Source organism: Myotis nattereri, assembly GCF_964212035.1.
Source record: "Myotis nattereri genome assembly, chromosome: 6".
Classification (NCBI taxonomy): Eukaryota; Metazoa; Chordata; class Mammalia; order Chiroptera; family Vespertilionidae; genus Myotis; species Myotis nattereri.
In genome coordinates, this window is record NC_138081.1 from 70,009,402 (window position 1) to 70,032,972 (window position 23,571).

The 23,571-nt window shown below is 38.5% G+C and overlaps 1 protein-coding gene across 1 annotated transcript in view; it reads right to left on the minus strand.

The window, feature by feature from the left end:
- Window positions 1-1,110: 1,110 nt before the first annotated feature.
- UTRN (utrophin) overlaps window positions 1,111-23,571 on the minus strand; it is a 445,898-nt gene continuing 423,437 nt past the window's right edge. The window contains exons 68-75 of the mRNA XM_081094315.1: window positions 23,454-23,492; window positions 23,162-23,227; window positions 22,022-22,087; window positions 14,873-15,031; window positions 14,263-14,503; window positions 11,051-11,159; window positions 9,439-9,531; window positions 1,111-3,102 (exon numbers count right to left, since the gene is read on the minus strand). Of these exons, the coding sequence (XP_080950441.1) occupies window positions 3,029-3,102; window positions 9,439-9,531; window positions 11,051-11,159; window positions 14,263-14,503; window positions 14,873-15,031; window positions 22,022-22,087; window positions 23,162-23,227; window positions 23,454-23,492 (847 nt within the window). The 3' untranslated portion in view covers window positions 1,111-3,028. The remainder of the gene's footprint in view (window positions 3,103-9,438; window positions 9,532-11,050; window positions 11,160-14,262; window positions 14,504-14,872; window positions 15,032-22,021; window positions 22,088-23,161; window positions 23,228-23,453; window positions 23,493-23,571) is intronic.

A 23,571-nucleotide genomic window follows, 5' to 3' on the forward strand; every position in this document is an offset into this window, starting at 1 on the left:
TACTGTGGCAATAGAAAACTATTACCCGTGGCAGTGGTATAATGTGGTTGTGATTGGCTCCTAGCCTCCACCACCAAGCTCACTCTTGTCACTTAATTGACCTCATGAAAACACGACCTGGTAATGCATGTCAATGAAGTGGCTGGACTCTACTTACGGGGCTAGGCGGTGTGGTGTCATATTGTATTTTCATTAAGTTCTCAATTAATGAATTAAGAAGGATCTCTAAAATATTTGGTCTACTGAGAGTTGAATGGTGGTGGTAGTGGCCAGGGAGATATCCAAGAGCAAACTACATTCTTTACATTTAAAAAATGTAATCTCAATGATATCAAAAAGTAACAAGCTAAAGACTTAGCATAAAAACCAAATGTTTCCATTTGTTCTCATTTTCATTTTTAAATACCTACTCAAAAGGTTGCTGGAAACCAGCAATTATTTCCTTAGGGATGCTTGATGTGAATATTACTTTGGGTTAGGCAGGGTATTTAAAATGCATGTTCATTAGAGAGTATCAATTTTCTTTATTTTAACAAATTATATGTTTTGAGATTTTTCTATTTCACAGGTAGCTTTTAACTTTAGAATCAAGTAACACGTTTGTTGCTTGACATTACTTCCCACAGGATGGCTTCAGAAATGGATTAAACTTACTGCCAGAGTGGTTAAAATCCAGAGCGCATATAAAAAGCACATTATTTAAGAGCATGAGGCTAAAAGTGGATTTGAAAAGGTAATCACTCAAGTTATTAAAATAAAAAAAGCTCAATAGGCTTAGGTACATTTTTCAATATCCACGTTATTTTTTCCATATTAATAAAGTCTTCCATCTGTAAAGGAAATTGAGAAATTATATATATATATATATATATATATATATATATATATAGAGAGAGAGAGAGAGAGAGAGAGAGAGAGAGAGAGAGAGAGGAACACAGAGGAAGAGAGGAAATGAGAGCAAGAGAGAATGTAATAATGTGTATGAGAGAAACTGCAGGAAAATATGTGGATTTATCAGGAGGCTTATCTTTTTTTTATTTCATTTTCATAAATGTTCATTCAGACTTCAGATTCTCTCAGTGAACACTTAAGAAGAATATCAAAGTCATCTTGTGTTAAAATTACTTTTATTCAGGATGAAAAATACATGTAACCACATTAGATGATAGTCTATGGTTAGTACTTGACCACATATTTCCAAAGAACTACATACTTATTTCCCCTTGGTTTTACTGCATTATATTTCTTTTTATTTAATATTTCTTACAAGGTTACAATGTAGTGTTTTATGTAGTTTTTCCTTAATAGCAGATAGAGGACGTGTTGCACACCATTACAGGCAGGGAAAAACTAATACATAACTTTTTCAAAGAACAAGGAAGACACCAAATCTACAACTTGTAGTTCAGAGTTCAGGGATTTTTTTTCTTCTTTAAATAGATGCTTTTCTTGGGTATAATGTGGCTGATAAAAGCTTTAAGTTTTGCAGACTGTAGCGATATAAAGCTGTTTCCGACACGATGGATGAAGACGGGTCTGAGGTAGAAAGGTGGTCATGGCTTTCCTCTTGTATAAAACAATCTTCTTCTCAAAATATCTATGCCCCCTAACCCACCCGACTTATTCACAAAGAATAGAATTTCTAACTTTAAGCCTCCTTCTGGCCAGATCCCAGGTCAAGAGAACCCAAAGTTAAACTGTCCTGCTGTTTTAAAAGCACATGTGCTTGAATCAAAACACATTACTTTAACTTAAAAAAAATTCTTTACATTTGGTAAGTATATGCCATGTTTAAACTGAGTGAATTAAATGCTAAATCAGAAGTTAAACCAAATGCCTACTTGAATGCACTCAAAATTAGGCAGGGTACGACCATCCAAGCATTTAATTTCATTCTTCTGCAGAAGTAGTGGCATAGGCTTTTGATACATTCTTCCCAAATGTACAGGTTACATAAAGGACAATAAAAATCTGTTTATTCACCAAAAAGGGGAAATGAGATGTGCACTCAATTTGTGTCTGCTTTAAAAAAGAAAAGAACTGGAAGTTTCAAGAATTATAAGGGGCTTAAATATACATAAACAACAATAAAATTTTCTTTAAAGGGAACCAAAGGCAATAATGTGTCTGGCATTATAATTGGTTAAAGGTCTGCTGTGTATTTAATGATGAAAATCAAGATCTGGGAACTAGGAAAGATTGTACTAAGTGTTATTTTTGTGCCAAAAATAAAAATATGCCTAAATAGGCAACCTTTGGTAAAATGAGCTGTGAGATTATTATAAATCTGCTTTAAGTCTCCTCCACCATATAAACTCGGGGGGGATGAAATAAATAAAGAAATCAAGAGCTACTTATATAGAGCAGGCAAATAAAATGCAGGGAAAAATACCAATGGACATACCAGGTAGACCCACTGGCTTTTTATGGTAGTTATCCAAGTGGTTGCTAAGAAAAAATTAAGTATATGTTGTCAAATAAAGTTAAAAAGTATACACAGAGCTGTAGCCTGATCCATACACCTGTAATATAACTGACTGAACTATATGAACCTATTAATTGCCCAAATCATGAAAACAAATATAGGAAATCTATTTGGTCGTGTGGCTGATGAGTTTATAAATAACCATACAGGTAAGAGAGTTGAAAAAATACATGAAGTTATTGTACAAGGTTAATAGAAAGGAATGTAAAACTGTCTCCTAGTTCCTATGCAATTTTTGTCACGGTTATTAAAAACAAGTATCACATTAGAAAGCCCCCACCCACTTTCCCAATACTGTGTACAGTATACAAATCAGTGACAAATGTATTACCACTTCCCAATACCGCTCTGTTCATTCATTTACAGTTGCATAGAAAGGGAAGGAGAAAACAATAACATAGGATTACTATAAAAACAAAATATCCTTCTCTCTTTGGATAGTCAGTGTTTCAGCCCTTCAGTAGGACACACGGTCGGCGCTCAGCAGCCTGTTTCAAAGAGCTTCTGATTAAATGGGGCTTGGACTGGCATCTGCTGGAAAGGTCAATACTGAAGGTCAGGAAATGTTTGTTGGCTAGATGAGTACTTCACATTGCCTGCGGGAAGGGAAAACGGTGCTGTCAGAACAACATTTACATAAACCATTACAGGTAGCAGAAGCCTGTCAACTCTTCAAGGAAAAAGAAATGCTTCTTTCAGAACACATACCCTAGTTTGCTATGTTCAGAGGGGACCCTTGACTCCCATGTGACTTCTGCTCCCTGCGTGAGGCCCTTTCCTCTCATCCTGAAGTCACTTAATCTGCCCTTTATCACTGCAGCCAACATAGAGGAAGCCTGGAAGGCTGCTCTTGGCCAGGCTGGAAAGCAAGTTAAAATTGAGAGGACTTGTCCTTTTCTTGTGGGAGGTACCAAAGGTAAGTAAATTAGGCTGGTGCAAACACCCCAAATCTCCCACTCCTCATACACTGCCTCACTCCTTCCTAGGGCCTCCTGTGTTTTTCAGGGCATTTTTTTCTCTCTCATCCCCCAAAACACCCAGCTTTGAATGTCATGCCATCAGACTATACCAGCCACTATGCATCACCTTCTGACCCCGGGGTCAATGTTCCCTTACTTCTTGATGAAGAAATGGTACACTGCCACCAAGTTTGAAACTATTTTTAAATTTCGATGATTTCAACACCTACATAGATGATTCTTCCAACACTCTGGCCTCTTCATTCTTTGAGGTCAATGCCTCCAACTAACTTGTACTCCACTCATCTTAGACACTCACTCAAAGTTCCAAATATGGACCATTACCAAATGCCTGCAACTGCTCCCACATTCCAATTTCAATAACCCCACCTTCTGACAACCACCTCTATCCTTCCAGCTTACTTCTGCTAAGGCTCAACTTCATTTATCCTTTGATACTACAATGCATGGATTCTCCCACCTTTTTCCTGTCTCCCACACCTAAGACATCCTCACTTCTTTTCCTATCAAACATAGATGCCTGGTTCAATCATTATCATCACTCCTTTAACTCTTCCCTTGAATTGCTGTACGTACCCTCTTGGCCAAACCACAACTTCCACTTCGATTAACTGTAACCCTTGGCCTACTCTGATGCCTGTGCTCATGAACTTGAATGTGGCTAGAGAGCGTAACACAGGCCCACCCCGACCTCACATTATATTCACTAATGGGCACCTTTCTTGGTGCCCTATAATGCTGCCTGGCAGTCAGACATACTCTGTTCCAGGGTTTATGTGGACTTCCTCTAGTCTTACCTCACACCTATGCTACTCCCTCTCATCCTCACTGCGCTGAAGGGTCCTGGCTTCTGACTCACTAAGACACCAGAAGCAATCAGAGAGGAATTTTGCTCCCTGGGGTGAGGTCCTTCTGTCTCACCAGCTCTCACACACACATCCCTTTATCCGCTTTATGTTCCTTGGTTACTAAAGACAAACTGCCTGTGCTTCTCATTAAGATCCCAGCCCCTCTTGTCAATAAGACAATCAGAAGACGTTTCAATGTTTCAAAAAGATCAATAAAAAAGTTCATGGAGGAAAATGTTTTCCAAAGAGCTGTGGTCTTATGGCACATTATTACTAAGAGTACCTATAATATGATAAGGAAAATACGATATAAGTCTGTGGCTGCCAACAGTCCTCAGCAAATTTTTAAATGAAAAGTCAACTTCTCCCCCCGCCCCAAAGTAACAAAGCCACCTTTGTGTACTGCTCTGGTCACTGTTTTTAATCAATGTTCTGTGATAACCACCTTAAGTAGATATCTGGGAGAACAGTGGTCAGCCAAATCTACCCAAGCTAACTATACATTGGATATATGAGGCTGTTAAAAAGCTATTAGAACACAAAGGATTAAGCACTGCATATTTTGGGCATCTGGGAGAACTGGCTTGGGAGGGGGTCCCCCCCGACCCAGAGACTGACAAACTGTTGTACTGAATCAGCTAATATTTCAATGTCAAGCAAGTTTACTTATTTACATGGGGAATAAAGTAGCACTAAAATTGATAGTGGCTAATCTGCTTACTCTAAGTTGTAGTCAACACATGAGCCAACCAATCTGAAGACTTAGAGGAACTTCAATATAATTTGTGGCCCAACTTTTGGATTTTTACAGTTTGAACTGAGGCTGCTTTCAGTGCTTGACTTTGCTCTGAGGGCTTGGAATGAACAGCCTCTCTGTGCTGTCTGATTTTGGTTGGCAAGACACCTCAAAGCTTTTGTTCTACAAGCCTGAACCTGAACTGGAATGTTGACAAATGCCTAATCATGTTACCCATTGTTCACATTCTCGTAGCCCCACTTGCTGACCACTGAGTCAGCGGACTGTTGAAAGCCCAGTTGCCCCCACCAATCAGAAAATGAATAATGTAAGTTTGTGCTCTTGTTTCTCCTAGCAACCCGTTTCTCTGATTGTCAGCTCCCTGCAAAATTGCCTTTAAACGCTTTGCCCATCTCTCTGTCTTCAGTTCATACTGAGGGCTATGTCCCTGATTTGCAAATCATATATGAACAAAACTCTCTTTTGATTTCTGTTGGAATTTTTGTTAACAAAACCATGAACTCTTACCTGTGGCCTGCCAGGGAGATTTGCTGAAAGAGAAAACAAAATAAATAAGTTGAAGGTGGTACTGTTGTTAGGCTGGTTCCCCCTCTAAGGCACGCGAAAGTGTGCCCTTTTCAGCATGGTAAATGGATGCTAATAAAACAAGAAACAGTTTTGCCTTTTTTTTTTTTTGCTAGATGCTTTAAAACAAGGGCTAATTTCCCGTTTTTCATATCCCAAGTGCTTTAAGATACACAAATTCCACAAAAATATGCAAAGCATATGCTGGCTCTGTCAAAAAGTACACACTAAAGCATTCAGTGAGTTCTTAGTTTTGCAAAAAAGAAAAAATCTCAAAATTGCCCATTGAAATCTTGCATGTATTAGGTTTATGTAACAGAACAGAGCAAGAGCTGTGTATTTTGCTGAATAGTACCAGTTCTGACCGAGAAGTCATCAGGGAAATGAAGGTGCATGAGTCTTTCATGTTCGCCACCCTTGACTCACCCTTGCCCCACAGGCTAGGAAGATGGTAGCGATGTGCTTACATCAAGGAAAAGGCTGGGCTAATCCCTGAGAGTCTTCTAGGAACGTGGGCTACTAGTTGTGCCTCCCATGGCCCCAGTTAAGAGCATTGGAGAAGTTAGAACCTGGCATCTAATTGACCTTTGCATCTGATTTGCAGCTCAATTCCTTCCTCGTTACAGAGGGCATCGGACAGTGTAGCTGCTCTGGCGTGCCCTGTGAGGGCAGCCGCTAGCAATATTGTTTTTAAAGCCTCTGCTTTTTCGTCTCTCCTTTTCACTGACAAAATCTCATGATTCTCTCATACTCAATCCTACTGGGGAGAGGGAGCCCGGCCCCTCCAGTGAGGGCAACATCTGTGCTGTGTCAAATCAGAATTGTCCCTAGTCATCCAGCCTGCTTTACTCCTTCCCTCTCTCGTTTTTCTGTTCTTAGGGGAAAAAATAAGATATCTGTGACCACACAGAGAGTGCTAGTAGCTCTGTGAGAATAAAAGAGCAAACGAGGATAACCTTCTTATGATGCCTGCACGGGGAGAGTGAGCCCCAGGAGTCGTAGGGGAAGAATCAGGCTAGGGCCAGCCTTGTCCTACCGGGCATGTAAGTTACAACAGGAAGAAAGTGAGTGGACCTCCCACACACGTGAGCTACACAAGGGAGGGCTTAGCTGCATTAGTATTAAGTACCACATGGGAGAGTTACGCTTCTAAGTAACGAATAACCAAACCCAAACAGAAATCGAATCCATTTTGCTCCAAACCAACATTTAAAACCCCACAGCTTTTTATCAAATAAAAGGCTATGGGTACTCCCCTAAACAAATCATACAAATATATTTCTAAGAAATCAGGAAATCATTGCATTTTTGTAGGTTTTGTGTTTTTTTATAAATGTCACTCAAGCTTAATAAATGTAGGCAATTCACAGTGCAAATATGCCTATAGATATAAATAAATTTAAAGGCATTTGTTGCTTTTAAAGCAAAAAATACTCATTTGACTATTAGTATCCCATATATTTAGACAACATAAGTGAGAAAACTAACAAAACATTTTACAGTAAAAAAACAGTTACATCAGTCAGTGGAAATTTTAGTGTGTACATTGGTTAATAAACAACACAATTAAATTCCCTTCATTAACTCCTTGCCAGAAAGAGATGGTCATACCTGCCTCTTTGCTCTGAAACTTAATGTAAATAATTAAAAGAAGACTTTTAAGGGCTATAAGACAGAGGAAGTCTAAGGTGTTATATGCGGCAATATATAGATACAGTGAAATAAAAAAAAGCCTTGTTTAAGTAGGCAATTCACGCAATTAGGATTTATGAATAGTTTCATTTTAATTCCGAGATTGCCAGGAGTAGAAATTAACTTGTGACCATGCTAATTTTTAATCCACAAAGGATCAAAAGTCAAGATTAACATGCAGATCAATTCATTGTATGCTAGTGACAAGTAATTTTAAAGTTCTCATTAGTTACAGGGGCTTGTGAGACTGGCTTGGCATTGGGACGGTGCCAAGATGACTTGCTTAGAAAAATTCTCCAAAGGTGGTCAGTAATCTTTGGGAATTTGAAGATTTATTAAAATATTTGCTAGCTTAGCAATTTAAAAGGGACAACAAAGCAAATGAATCCTATGGAACCTTCTGAGTACTATATGGGGAAACTTCAACAGCTTAACCTTCCCAGTGGGAAAATGAAATCATCCATCATGACTTTTAAATAAAAACTTCTAATTGGCTTTGATTACGTAATTTTTTTAAAAATTAGTTACTAATGTATTTAGATTTAAGCTGACTCAAAACGTAATTTCATTTGTAAATTTAATTTTGAAATTCTGGCTTAGAAAGACTATATCTAGTCATTAAGTAACATACAACGTCAGAACCCAATTCTCTAGAAAATTCAACCTTGAAGTATAATTAATATAAAAAATTTAATCTGTTCATCTCTTATGGCTGTTACAAAGCCTAGAAGAAAAGCAACGATCTGATAGCCTATGAACTTAATGCCTCTGTAAATATCTACAGTACACACAAGCTTTTTTAGGGGCTGAGTGTGGGGACTGTCATAGAGTAAATGCGATTCAGCAAATTCGAGAAGTAGAACTACAAATTATAACCTGGAAAATGACTCAGTCCCAATTACAAATATATATATATGCACTGTAGAAACTGTAATATGTTCCTTAGGCAAATACTCCTAAAAATTCAGAAATGACTATTTTTCAAATAGATGTTTGCACTTCCTGCTAATGATCGATTTTGTAAACTGTAGAGTGGCATAAATTGAAGGGTATTTTGTAAATGAAGTCCGTATATCTTATTTATCTATACTCCTGATAATATTTTTTTTCCTCATTTAGGATAGTATTTTCCGAAAAGAAGATGGAAAAGGGTAAGATGAGAGGCTGTTTATATGTATACCACACATACATAACATATGACAAATGATAGTATATATACGTACTAAACTCTTTAGAGGCTGCTTAGATTTAAAAATCATGAATAATTTATAAAAATTATAAATAATATATTCATTTCTTTAAACAAGTTTTAAAAATGTAATTGTAGCATTAAATAGTATGTATATGTATTTAAGTCAATTGTTTCTGTGTGAAACAGAAGAAGTGTTTTTGGTGAGAGCTCAGCAGAAACTGCAAAGTGGCAAGATGCTGAAGACAAAATGTTTGAAGAAAATCAATACATAAGAATTATTAATAAGTTCCTTTAGGAATTGAGCTGCTTCTATTTTGTTATTATCTGGCTCTTGGTTGTTCATATGGAAAATTCACAGGGTTATCATCTGTGAGACCTTTAATGGCCTTGCCTTTACACAGTGACTACTTTATCTCATAATAAAAGAAACCAGAAGAAAACCAGAGGAAAACCTGAAAATAATCCCTTTCTGTACCTGCGTCTGATGATATCAGAGATCAATGTCTGGAAAAGAAATTACATTAGGAAAGGCCTTGTTTGGCATGCCACTGAAAGCTCCATTTTCAAGTAATACACATTCTTACTATAGCTTACACTGAAGAGAATAACTTCTTCTTAAAAAACAAAACAAAAAACAGACTTATTTTTATTTGCCTTCACGTTATCAGGCTCACAAGGCTTAGGAAAAATCTCCAAGAGCAGGACTGCGCTGTTGCTGTACTCCAGGGATGGGATGGGATCTATGCTGAGCTTCTTGCGCTTTGCTGACATACAGAATGTTTGCTTTATTTTCAATTAACAGTCAATCCGGTTTCTAATATAGGTTTTTGTTCTCTTATCTAAGAAGACAGTGGGCCCCACACCAGGAAAAACAATGGAAGGAGAAGGTGCAGTGGTGGTGTTAGTTCATTCATACTCACGGCAGCAGGATGGAAACGAGCTGTTGATCTGCTCCATCACCTCCGTGAGGTCAGTGCTGGTGTCATGAGGCGGGGCCAGCAGGTCTTCCGCTGCTGAGACAGCCATAAAAAGAACAGACATTCTGAAATTAATGTCTGGCCTTTCACCAAAACCCAACTTCAAGAGAAAAAACAAGCTGTGGCCTCTAAATATCAATGGGAAAATAATTCTGTAGAGCAAGCATGCCAAACTCAAAGGCTAACACCAGCCAAATAAATGAGGCATGCAGCCCGCGGGCCGCGAGTTTGACATGCTTGCTGGAAAGAATGACAGTTTTAGAGAAAAATACCAAAACCACTTTTGTATTAATTTGCCAGTAATATATTTGCATACATAAATAAAGTATACTAGATATTTCTGTGGAAAAAAATCGTGCTAGTGAAAAATTCATGAGTGAAAAATACAGAATGTAGTCACATTATTTCAATGTATTGTTTGGAATTTCATTATTTGGTGTTGCAACTATTTTTTCATATGAGAAAAATATCCTACCAATTTCTTTTTCACCACAAAACTAGAGGTATCTCGTAAGAGACTTTATACTTTCATGTATTTATTCGCTAATCAATAGCAAAATAATTCTTATTTTAAAAAATTAAAACAGTATTAATATTTTAGGTTTTCTCCTGATTAATATAGCAAAAGATATCTCATAAACAAATTAAATTGGTTAAAGTATGTGGTCCTCAGCAGAACTGAGGAACTTGAATTTTATCAGTAATAAAATGTCATTCCGAATGCCTGGTTGACAGAGTCCTAACTAGCAGCACTGACAGGTCCTCTCTGTGACAGGCTGGAGGGGACCTCTGCTTCAGATGCTGGTGGTAGAGGTGGCAATGTCTACGGTGACTGGGATGCAGAAAGCAGAATCTAAGTTCCTAGACCTGGGCAGAGAAAACCATGTTTGGTATACTGTTCTTTAGTATTATATTCTGAAATAGTAGACCTGCGCACGAATCTGTGCGTGGAGTAGCTTGCTGCCGCTTGTTTCTGTGTGAAACAGAAGTGTTGTTCAGCTGGCCACCCTGCCCACCACCGCTGACAGCTCCCCGAGGCTTGTAGCTCACTGCCCCGCTCTCCTGTAGTTCTCCCCACTCTTAGCTTGCTGCCCTGCCCTCCTGTAGCTCTCCCCGTCTTGTATATCAATCAGTCTTGACGTTACAGAGTCCCAGCTAATTTGCATATTCCTCTATTATTATATTAGATATGTACAAATATGAATTTTAGAAAAAGAAAATTTACTAAAAAGAGAAAAAAGAATCATTCCCAATGCAAAACACTTAAATTGCTGCTCATCCCGAAAGGAAAGAGCACATTTTTTCATCTTTCACCAAAATTCAATCCACTACTGCACCCTATGTATGTACATGTATTATAGCTATTATTCTAAAGTGTATGCTTTTTTTGATATTGTTAAAATGGCTTTGTGTACCCATCCGAGACCAAAGAGAAAAGAAAGCTCCTTTGTGCCCTAAGGCACCCATGTGTAAGAATGCTATTTCAAATGAAAAACAAACAAACGGCAAAGACCCGAGCAGTGTAGGGGAGGAGCCAAGTCTCGGAGACACTGACCTGCTTGGTGGAACTGTGGGCCGGCATCAGGATCGAGCGAGGGGCTCAGTGCAGATCGCTGAGGGGAAGCCCAGGGGGAGACGCCATTGATTCGGGAATCAGTTTCAGGCTGGAAGCACATTCAAATGTTAGGCCAGGGGAAGAATTAAAACATTATTGAGGAAACCATTTCCATTCCTAACGTCTCCCTCCCCACCATGGATAATTACACCATGTAGAGTTGTTTACCCACAGACATTTTCAAATACATTAGCATCAGTAGATGCTAGAACTCAGCTGAGCACTAGGTGGTCCTTCCCTTTCAGTCTGGGCAACTTGAAGAACTCACACAGTTTTATCACAAGATTTATGAATCAGGCTCAGCTTCAGCCCTCAATTGTTCTCCCTCTTATTTTTATGTCAACCAAGTGAATTTAGAAACATGTCCAATTCCTCTTGAAAATATTAGCACTGCTTGTCATATCATAAATGGATCTAATTTCAAAACCAGCTAATTTTTTAAGTTTAAGTCAATGTTTAAAGACAAATATTGAAGTGTTTAAGAGCATGATTCTTAATTCAGATGCTTAGATTTGAACTCAGAAGCTGTGTAATTCCGCACCAATTTTTAGCCTTTTGTGCCTTGGATTCTTTTTTTTATAAACTGGCTGACAGGAGCTGACAGGTGTGAGGCAAACCTTTGGCAAGTGCACTCCCACACAAAGCCCTGAAATGATGACGGACTTATTAACAAGTATGAGGTCGAATGAGAAAGTGTGACCCATGTAGAGGAAAAGCAGGAGTTAAAATGTATTTGATGCCAATTTTTTCATTAAATCTAAACTAGTTGAAGCTTAGTAGTTTTGCTAGTTTTTACTTTCATAGTAGATTTTTCTATTTCCCTCTGGCATTCATGCTGTCATTAAGAAGAGATAAGAGTTCTACAGTCTGGGTTATACTAAGACATTCAGATATCAGCTATCTCTAAAAGCATTATGGTGTAATTCTGGAAACATATGAGCCATTAGGCAGTTCTGTCTAATGGATGGAGAGAGTGAAGGGAGCCGAAGAGGGAAGGGTGGGCAAAGAGCCTTTAGCTCTCCTAAAATCATCAACAGGCTATGGCAAATGAAGTTTTCAGAGTATGGCTTCCTTCGGTTTATTTACTCACTAGGTTCCTATTACTAACACTTCATATTCTAAATATGAGCTTTCAAGAGAAAAGTAATCCCTTACACAGGCACCATTCAGAAAATTCAGGTTCATAAAACCAACAATGTAACTTTTCCCATATATGTGACTGGCACAGAGGCAAAAAGCAGACATCCCAAGAGCGCCAGGCCTTGGGTTATTCTTGGGACTATTACTTTCCAATGATGCCCAATTTGGAGGCCCCAAAGTAAGCTGTCCGCAAAACAGTCTCACACAAATTCTGAAACACTAGCAGACATACAGAGAAGTATATGGTCAAAATATAAGGGGTGCCCTGGCCAGTGTAGCTCCGTTGGTTTGGCACAGTCCTGTGCTCCAAAAGGTTGTCAGTTCTATTCCAGTCAGGGCACATGCTGGGCTGTGGGCTCGATCCCTGGTAGGGAGTGTTCAGGAGGCAACTGATTGATGTCTTGCTTTCACATTGATGTTTCTCTCTCTCTCTCCTTCTTCCTTCCTCTCTATCTAAAAAAATCAATTAAAAAATATATATAAGGGGTGAACTTTGGCCTGCTGTGTTGGTTATGCCAAAATTACACTGTTTTAATGACTCTGACATTTTAAAAGACACTGATAGCAAGTGTGAAAGTCGATTTTCTAAAATTTGAGATAAATCACTGGAGAGTATGTTGTTTCTGCTTTTGATTCAATCGATCATCTCCAGAGAAAGTAATTTCTAGTCACTACCAAGGGATCCCTCAATGCAAAGGCCAAAGAAAAATGCAAAAGGTGACATAAATGTTTATGTCAGGGGTTCAAGAGAGAGAAGCTACAGGCCCATTTGCTGGGATTCTCCACAATCTGTTCCTGTTGCAAACGCATCTTCATTACCAGTTCTGTGGCCTGACTCCTACTATTTAACTGCTAGATGTAGTCAAGCACTTAATTCTCTACAATGTGTTGTGTCTTTACATAAGAAACCATCTTGTTATAGATCATACCATTTAACAAGACTGCAGTCACCAAAAAAGCAGACACTTTTAGTATATCTCAAAGAACAGTGTTTTTCAAAACTGCAGGCTATTACCCATTGATTAGTTATAAAATGTATTTGGTAAATCAACTTTTGATCAGCACAAAGACAGAAAGAAGAAAAATGGAATGGAGGGAGGGAAGAAGAGAGACACAGAAGAAGAGAGAAAGGAGAGAAGGAAGGAAGACAGGATGGAGTGATGGGGGAAGGGAGAAAGGAAGGAAAGAAAAAAATAAGAATTTTTTATAACAGCAATTATTTTATATTCCTCATAAATGAATGTATTCATCATAATGTAAATTGTATTTCTTATTGTGAAGAAATTTTGCCCTGGTCAGTTTGGCTCAATGGTTAGAGCGTTGGCCCACAGGTCAAAGGGTCAAGGGTTTAGTTCCCGGTCAAGGGCACATACCTGGGTTGCAGGTTTTGACCCGCAGCCCCAGTCGGGGGTGCGTGTGGGAGGCAACCAATAGCTATGTCTCTCTCACATCAATGTTTCTCTCTCTCCCTCTCTCTCCCTCCCTTCCACTCTTTCTAAAAACCAATTGAAAAAATATCCGTGTTGAGGATTTTTAAAAATTTTAAAAAGAAAAGAAAAAAAATTTTTGCAAGCAAGTGCCATAGAATGTGGCCTAATGTTAGGAAATAATGGCAAATTAATAAATATCTGTTACTTAATTTCTTGAAAATAGCTTATTGGAAGAAAGGCTTTAGAATAAAGAGTTCAGGTCATTTCCTTTCCCTTAACCTGCACAGATGTTTCCCCTTTAACTTACATAGAACCATGGTATAGGATATTTTTCCTTAAACAATTCAGAGCTGGGATAATTTCAATATTAAAGAAGAATGAGAAATTCCACCTAAAATTGGGCAAGCAAGCACATGTTTTGCATGCCAGTGAGGCTGTATTGCTTACACTGGAAGAGGGATTTCTAAGCAACTCTAAATTAACTACAGAACTGAGAAACTGAAACTGAACCTCTCTAGTGACACTGGGGATGGGATAGGATAAGTGGCGTGAGAGGGTGACACCGAGTTCTGCAGACTCTACCTGCTCCAGCAGCTGTCGAAGTCGGTGGAGCTGAGACTCCAACTGCTTATTGTGATCTTCTAAAATCTGCATCCGGGCCTCCAGCCGACCCTTGTGCTGCCTGAGCAGTTTCGCTTCTGCTATAAGTTCTGAATCCTCAGATGTGTGATGAGGAGATACAATAGAGTCTGGAGGTGAGCCCACTGGGAGTCCCTTTCTCAGGTGCTGTTCCTTCAGCTGCTCATATTCCACCTGCAAACTTCTAATATCGAAAAGCAAAAACTGAAATTACTATTGTGCACATCATCTTCGACCCCAAATTATCTATAAACTCCAAATTTAGGGAATGCTATTTCTTTCCTCCTAGGTAAAAACATTTAACAGTGAGATGAGCAAGCATGATTTAAATGACTAGTAACTGTTCTAATAAACATCATCCCTGAACCCCAAATGCAGCTGTAACCCAAAGCCAGCAGGCAAGCTTGGTGATGTCCTCTAAAACGTTGACTCCACCATGACTTCTTGGACAATAGTTTGAAAAGGGAATGGGTAGGAGCCATGTTGAAGTTAATAAAAATTTCCCATTACAAGTTTTCCCAGGATGACATGTTTTCTCCCAGGTCTAGCACACCTTTGTTCTTCCTCCAACTCAGCGATGACCCGCTCCAGCTCTCCGCGTTCTTCCCTTTCTACTGACTTCAGGATCTGAACTGGACTCTGGGGCTGGCTCACGGAGGACTCTCCTCCGAGGGTCTGGCAATACTGCTGGATGAGGGCATGCTCGTCCTCCCTGGGGAGACAAATTAAACACAGGGGCTCATGTCTGGACATTGATGTCTCTGAATGTAAAGGAAGTGGAAGCAATGATGATCAGGATGGCTGCTGGGGCAAGTTTGCCTTAAAGCTCAGCGTCCCTGTGGATGAAAAAGGGGCACTGTAATGACTATCCAAAATGAACCTCAGAGGGTGATTTGATCATAAATTCCTAACTGGGTGGGTCATGGTGGAATAAGCACACTTCAGGCCGGTAACTTCCTTAATTAAAGAAGCCCTGTCCATTGTTCTTGTGCATCTGGGTTAACACATCCTTTTCCAGACTGTTCAATGGCATAACCACCCTGAAGGGGGCACATAACTTGTTGACTAGCCTGTACCTTGCTTTGTTCCACCTTCATGCAATCTTCCTCAGTCCCCTCCTTAATTCCAAGGGTTCACCAGAAACTGCAAAGCCGTCCTTCTCTGGAGCATTTCAGATCTTGCTCCCCAGCATGTTGTCAGTTTGGCTCAAATAAACACTTAATAAAAATTCTCTACAGGTTTGGGCGCTTCTGACATCCAATGACATGTTTCTTATGACATCCCATGACCTCACTTTAAAACTCTAAGAAGATATTTATCCAATACTGTATGTGTACTACAAATACCAACATTTCATGCTTTGGCTTAATCTAACATGTATTTATCACAAACCTCAAAAGAGATACTTTACTCAATAGAGGCTATAAAACAAAGTAAAATGCACAAACAGTTAATATAAAAGATGTAGGCAAAATCAATAATTAAATGCCAAAATAGATTAAAATACTATTAATTAAAAGTAACAGCTATAGACTGAATGTTTGTGTCTCCCCAAAAATTCATAAGTTGACACCTAATCACCAATGATAGCAATGTCAGCTTTCCATATCTGTGGGTTTTGCATCCATGTATTCAACTAACTGTGGTTTAAAAACAGTTGTGTGTTTTTTTTAAACTCCCAGAAAGTTCTAAAAAGCACTTGAATTAGCAGTATACTAACTTCACTAGAATAAAGTGATGTGTAGGAATATCCTGCTATAGCAAATATAGGTTATATGCATATAAGAACCTGAACATTCACGGATTATGGGACCAATCCTCTGAGGATACTGCGGGACTGTATTTGAACATGAGGCCTTTGGAAGTGATGAGGTCATGAGAGTGGAACCCCCATGAAGGATTAGTGCCTTTATAAAGGACTGAACAGACCAGAATTCTCCCCTTCCACCTCATGAGGACACAGCAAAAACGTGGCCATCTTTGAGCCAGGAAGTGGGTTCTCGTCAGAAATCCTACTGGCAGGTACTTTGATCTTAGACTTCCCAGCCTCTGGAACTGTCGGAAATAAATGTATGTTGTTTATAAGACACCTGGTCTATGGCATTTTCTTATAGTGGCCCAAATGAACTAAGACATAAGCTGATCTCACTGTCTTCAGCATTTGGTTGAAAGTCATTTTGTAATGCTCTGTAACCCATAGAGAGGAAAACATAATCCTCATATTCTTTTATTTAAATGACTCAGCACAAATTATAATTATATGCATTTAAACATACCTAGAGATATTTTACTTAATATCAGCCTGTCATTTTTCACTTGGATTCTCCCACTTTCCTAATTACGATGAACTAGACATATCAATAATATAATTAAATCTAATGACTGACAGAAACAGAAATGTAACAAAGTAGACAAAGCTGATATGTTTATGAGAAGACGCTTTACCAGCAGGCCTGGAATCCCTTCCCTTCCTCTATGGGGAGATCCAGTCAGATCCCCTCCCAAATGTGCAAATGACAGATCTCCTGGCTAATGCTACCAGGAGAGTCCTGCCATTGAATACCTTGAGCAGTCTGTACATGCTCTGTTATGGCTTTTGGGAAACAAATCCTGGAATCTAGGGCTTTATAGGATAGGACTTCATAAACACATCAGTGAAACACATATACAAGCTGATGAGTTAAAATTAGATTGGAGGTGCATTTTGCTGTCAACATTTACATACATTCATTTATTTTGGGAAGCTGATGAGATTTAGCATATTATATAATTATCATCACCACCACCATCATTACATCCTTTCATTAAGGTATCCTAGAAGGGAACGAAGGCAGTTTCTATAAAAAATCATTTATATCGAACCTATAATCTTAGTCTTAAGTGTTTTTCACAGATTATTAGGCTGAAAAGTTAAATATAAGAATAGATACAGTGAAGTTCTTAGTTATATGCAGTGAAAAATAAGAACATATCCTTTAGATACAGATAGTACATGAGGTACTAGATTAGGGTCATTAAGTGCCAATAGTGTGCCTAGTGCTAAAATAGAAAGTGTTATAAAAATATAGATCTGCACCAATAAAATACCATTAGATGGAATATAATTATACTATGTTTAAGTCACATTTAGAAAATACTATCTAGACTACAAAATGAGTGCATATCAGGTGACAAAAGAACTGTGACTCATCCAATGAGCTTTTGAAAGTAGCCAAGACATAAATAATAAAAAATAATCATCTTCCTTTAAAGGATAATTCTGTTCCAGGCTTCAAACTTGCAAATAGTGATGCTGGTGCAAACCACACCAGCCTCCCAATGTGACCCTTCCACATAAAACTGTGGGGCTAGGGCAGATGCCAGATGAAGTGAGACATCCTGATGGCAAGGGCCTTGAGTTCCTGCTACTGAGATTTCTCAGAACAGCCCTGGGTCCTGTGTCTCTTTGAGACATGGTTGCTTAATTCCTCTGTCAAAGAAAATTAGTATCCTTAACATTAATGTCCTTTAAATTGCCCAGAGTCAGACTTTCAGAGGAATAGGGAGAACTTGGATTTGGTTCTATGTGTGATAAAGAGCTGTGAGACTGATTCAAGTCTAGGCTGGGAAGGTAACAGCCCATGATGCAGAGAGAAGCAACAACTAACCAGCTTCACAGAAGATGACCGCTGTGGGACTCAGGCAATTGGTTCTACAGACCAATCTGAGGGACAGAGAAAAACTCAAATATAAATGACTAAAGAGCCTTGGATAACTTAGAGAGAATTTTAGGTTCACATCTCAAAATTCATACCTCAAAGCCTAGGGCTTTCTTTTATTGACTATGGCTGAGACCACCCAAACCAAATATAGGATATTGGTCTGGAGATGTTGAGTTACAAAATCTTTTATCTATACTTCCCACTACTATCTCTATTATCTACCTATCTATATTCCCTGCTATTACAAAAAGGTCCTATAAGATACAGACAAGCTTTGTCTGTGAAGCTGGGTCATGAATGAACAATGGGATTAGAACAAGGACAATGATAACCACCCAGAAGACTGGATGGATTTTCAGATGCTCTGACCGCCTCCCATCCCCATCTAGGAAGCCATCTCCTCCCAAAGCAGCTGAGACAGTGGGGTGGTTAGAAATAGTCAGGGCAGGGGTGCTTATGCCTGGAGCCAGGCTGCCTGGGTCTGAATCCCAGCTCTACCACTTACTGACTGTGAGACCCTGGGCAAGCTCCTTAACATCTCAGGGCTTCAATTTATTCATCTGTAAAATGGTGGTAACGAGAACAAGAGTATCATCTCAAAGCGTTCTGTGAGGATTAAATAACCAAAGATGGGCAAAATGCTTAGAACAGTGCCTGGCTCTTAGTATGTTCTATTAAGGAGGAAGCAGAGGTTGTTTTTGCACTATCACCATTATTACTCAAGAGAAACCTAATAGTATTTTTATAACTCAGCTCAGAATAACAAAAATCTCAACTCAAGAGGGCTTTGGGGAAAGGTGAAGGATTTGAGAAAGAGAACAATTCTAAAAAGCATTATAGAAATGTATTAACTCATACCATTTTTGACTTAAGGCACTCTGAAGTAGTTTTTCATCTTTCCCAAGAAAAAACAATACAAATCGCTAATAGACATTGGTTGCCTCCGGACAGACCCGAGCATGAAGCAGAAGAGCTAATGCTTCCTTGAGAAGCACTGCCCCCTTCCTTGTTCAGAAGCTGGCAATCCTGTTAAGTGGCACTAAAAACTGCCATCTATCCTCTCTTGGGATTCTATCGTGACCCTACCAGTGCCGAAGCTTTAGGGAATGTCCAGGGGAAGGCCAGAGTGTTAGAGTATGTTGCTTACTTCCTGCTCTTACAAAAATGTCCTGGGAGACACATAAACTTTGATCCAAGCTAAAAGCAAAGGAAGAACAGCACAGCATCTTGTCAAGAGCAGCTCACACTTCTTCCTACATCCTATGATCCAAGATGCTAAATTATTGATGGGAAACAAGGTGGAGAGCCAGAGAAATAGTGACGCTTAGTTCTTAAACCTTCCTTCAAAAATCCGGAGACATACCATCAGTCCCAAAAGGTGAGAACCATCCTCATTGTAAGTCTCTATCCATTGTGAGAAAAGGAATTTATTGTAGTAATACTTCTTTGTCTTGTCAAGTCAACAGTACTGATTAAAATGGAAATACTTAAATAAGTAAATATACATTTGAAGAAGGGCGACCACTGTAAGTCAAACCCCTGGGTTTAAGGGCCAGAGTAGGGATTACTGATCCAGAGTCCTTGTTAGTATTCTCCCTGAATGGCCAAATCCTCATATGTCCACAGCAAAGAACTTTAGTTTATTAAGTCATTCAGACTGTGGAAGAGCAAAGACCTAAAACCAGCTTTATCAAAATAAGATGTATTGACATATGCATTAAGAATGCACCAGTAACTGAGAAACAATTTCTCTTTAGTGGTTTATACCTTTCTGCACTATTAATTTAACTTAATCTTACATATCAGGGAGAATTTGTTGCCTCGCTTTTCCAGTGCCCAGAGGCCACCTACATTCCTCCATTTTCAAAGCCAGCAGAGTTAACATATGCAAATCTCTCTATAGCTCTGTTCTGCTTCCATGGTTACATCTCCTTCTCTAACTCTGACTCTTCTTCCTCTTATAAGAACCCTTGTGATTACATTGGGTCCACCCAGATAATCTAGGATAATCTCCCCGTTTTAAGATCCTTAACTTAATCACACGTGCAACGTTCCTTTTGCCATATAAAGTGACATATTCAGAGAATTTGGGGATTAGGATGTGGGCTTATTTTGGGGGCCATTATTCTCTCTACCACAAATGCCCTCACCATGCTCTTCCCCTGTAGGAACATTTATCTGCCTTCTGCCTAGCATGTAAGAATCTTGAAGATACACTATCTACAACTGCAGACCTTTATAGAACTGGGTGCATGGCAGTGGTATGCTAGCAACTGGATAATAGCAGGTTCTCTAAAAGAAAAAGACCCTGGATTTTCAATTTTTATGCTTTAAGTACTTTCATCACAGCCAATTTAAGCTAATGACTCCTCTGAATGGGAAGTTGGGAAAAGATATAGAGGTATAGACCATCTGACCAATACAAAAAACTACCCCAACAACATACATTTGTAATAAAGTAAAATAAGTAGGGCATGATTAGTTTTGAGTATTACCTTTGTTTCTATTTTAATCCTATCTATTTAGTTGTAAGAGTATATAAAATAGTTTTAAATATTGGCTCTCTCTGACAGCTTAAAACTTCTTGAAAATTAACAACTTGCTCTCACAGTTGGTTCCAGCACACCAGTGCACAGTAGGTATATAATAAATATTTGTTGGATGGATGAATGAGTTAATACATCTATCGATAGTATACAGAATTGTATTCAGCTGTTAATCACCTGGTTATTTTTTCTTTCCTGACATTAGTGCTAAATTTAAAAATAAACAGTGTTGATTTTAATTTGAAGATAGGCTACACTAAATTTAAGCATTATCTTTATTGTGTTCATAGGATATGATAAACACATTTTAAAGATTTTAAATTTGGTTTGAATTATTTAAGTATTACCAACTTTGATAGAAATAGTTGATTTAGGAGATATTCAATATATTTAACTATTTTATATAAAATACATACTAACTACTAAGTTAAATACGAAACAAGCATTATGAATATGGTATTATCTTGTTTGAAAATTGTTGCAAACTCACAGTACATGAATAATAATGTATAAATCACTGCTGTATTACTGTAAAGTATTAACATGCTAACCTTTGGAATGTAAAATTGAAAAATCTCCTGAGAACCTTTATTTGTAAGCTTAATGATAGTAAACGAGATTTTAAATATTGACAGGGAAAATTTCTCTATTAGAGTACCTAAGGTGGTTCAACTTGGCTCTCTTGATGGTTCTTTTTAGTATAAAACATCTAAGTACTATATTCTACAATGTTCTTTACAGCTTCCCATTAGATCCAAATGGCAATGAACCTGAGTAAGTCAGGTAAACTTGACACTACTGAACTCCTTTAGACATCATTCAGAATTAAAAAGGTCAATTGCACAGGGTGGGGGAAGAAAAAGTTCCAAAAGCACAATGACACCTAACAATGTCAAATAAAATATCTGCCTAGAAAGGTTTATAAGAAGTATTCTAAAGTCAGTCAGGCGCTTTTTAGTTGCTAATCAAATATTGGCAGAAGAGGTAACACTTTTCAATGAATGGTGGGGAGTATACGTATGTCCAAGTGCATGTGGGCCAAAGTTATTAAATGGCAGGGATTATGGAGGAAATGTGAGCAGAAGGATGATGATTGTACAGATGGGCCCAGATTCTGTGGAATTACATTTGTTAAATTAACAAGAAATAGCATACAAGTAGAATGACTATCTGCACCTGCATTAATTAATAAAACAATCTGTTTTTCGTGAAGAAGATTAGCTGCCAAATGCAGGATTTTTTCATTAATTCATTAATTTATATGAAAGTAAATAAATATATCCAATTTATACCACCATGGCTTGAAAGTATAAGATCTATGCAGACATATTTGTAACCACACATCAATTTTGACTGGGATCAAAATCCAGACCCTCGATCAGTGTAGGTGATTTCTGCCAGCCATAGTACAAGAACTAGCCCACCCGGGCAGCACTGATTTCATGATTTACTTACACACTTCCTGTGGTAGAGCTGCTATCGGTGAGGAAAGATCCATTGCTCCTTTCCATTTGGGCCAGTCTGAAAAATGAAAATAAGGAGGTTAGGCAAGGTAACCACATGGGCATAGTCCACTGGAAATAAAACCCCAGTCATTTTTAAACTGTCATAAAGTCAAAATACAGAAAGGTCCAAATATCCTAACAAGATTGTGACATTAAAACATCTAACGTTGTTACATTTCTATCATCACTGACGTAAGGCCTATAGGTCTTTATCTTATACCATGTTCTACAGTCTTCTAATTGACTTAGCCTCCTACTTAACCTCCCAGACCCTCAAGTCCATCTTCATTCTCACACAAATCTATGTTCCGTTCATGTTTCAAGATTCTCCATGACTCCTCGTTACCTCAGAACATCATCCAACTCCCTTAGCAAGTGGGCCCTACTTTATTGGACCTCAGCTTCTGTTCATCCACTCTCCTTCTTGACTCTTTCTCTACCTGCAGTTCTTTGAACAAGCCATGTTCTTTCCCAGCTCAACGCTTTTGAGAATGTTTTTCCATTAGTTCAATCCTGGCTTTTCCCAGAAATTCTATTTGGCTAAGATCCAGTTCAAATGTTACTATGTCTATGATGCTTGAATTAACCTTTTTAGGCATAGCTAGTTACTAGCATTGTAGACACCTAGTATACCTGTTTTCTGAAAGTTTCTACATACCATCAAGACCAGTCTATTCTTTATATTTTGAGGGGGGACTTTAAAATAAACCCCTGGAATAAAACATTAGCATATAGCAATTACATATTGTAACTCATACGTGCACCATCTCCTGAGAACACCTTCAATCCCCACTTTCATTCAACAACACTGGGTTACATTGTCTAAATCCTGCTTGTGCAGTGTTTGATTCTCATGAGCTCAATAATCATATGCTACTGAGTTACTCTTTATAGAATGTGTAGCAGGTATTTGATAAAGTGCAAATTACAACATGGAAGATGACAGCCTGGATTACAAATATAATAGAGTCATGGCTCCTACAAAACAATATTCCTTAAGTCAAGGCACATTAAAGATATCGGATTAATACAGACATAGATCCATTCTGGGAGGCAGTGTAGCAGAGGGCTGCTATCAAAAGTTTCTTACCGTGTGGCATACTGTTCTATTCTTGAATGGGTATCATCATGAAACAGCTGAGGAGACTGTGAAGGGCTATAAAGGAAGATGCAAATAAACAGTTTTATACCCACATATTGATAGATGTTCCTATTAGAAATGTTAGCTTAGTTAAATAATAAATTTGCCATGCAAAGAAACCACTAGGATTGTTACCCAAGAGGCAGAACGATTATTTTAGAATGAGAGTTTAGTAATCACCCCCATGCTAACAAAACTGATCAGAACATCCTCCTTCGCATATGGAGCCGTAAATACTCACTCATAATGCTCTGGCCACATACTGATGAGTGTGATAGGACTGCAGAGAGGGGAGAGGGAGACAAAAGGCACAGAACAAACACTTTAAAGCAAGTTAAGACAAAAGCTCTGGGAGGTGA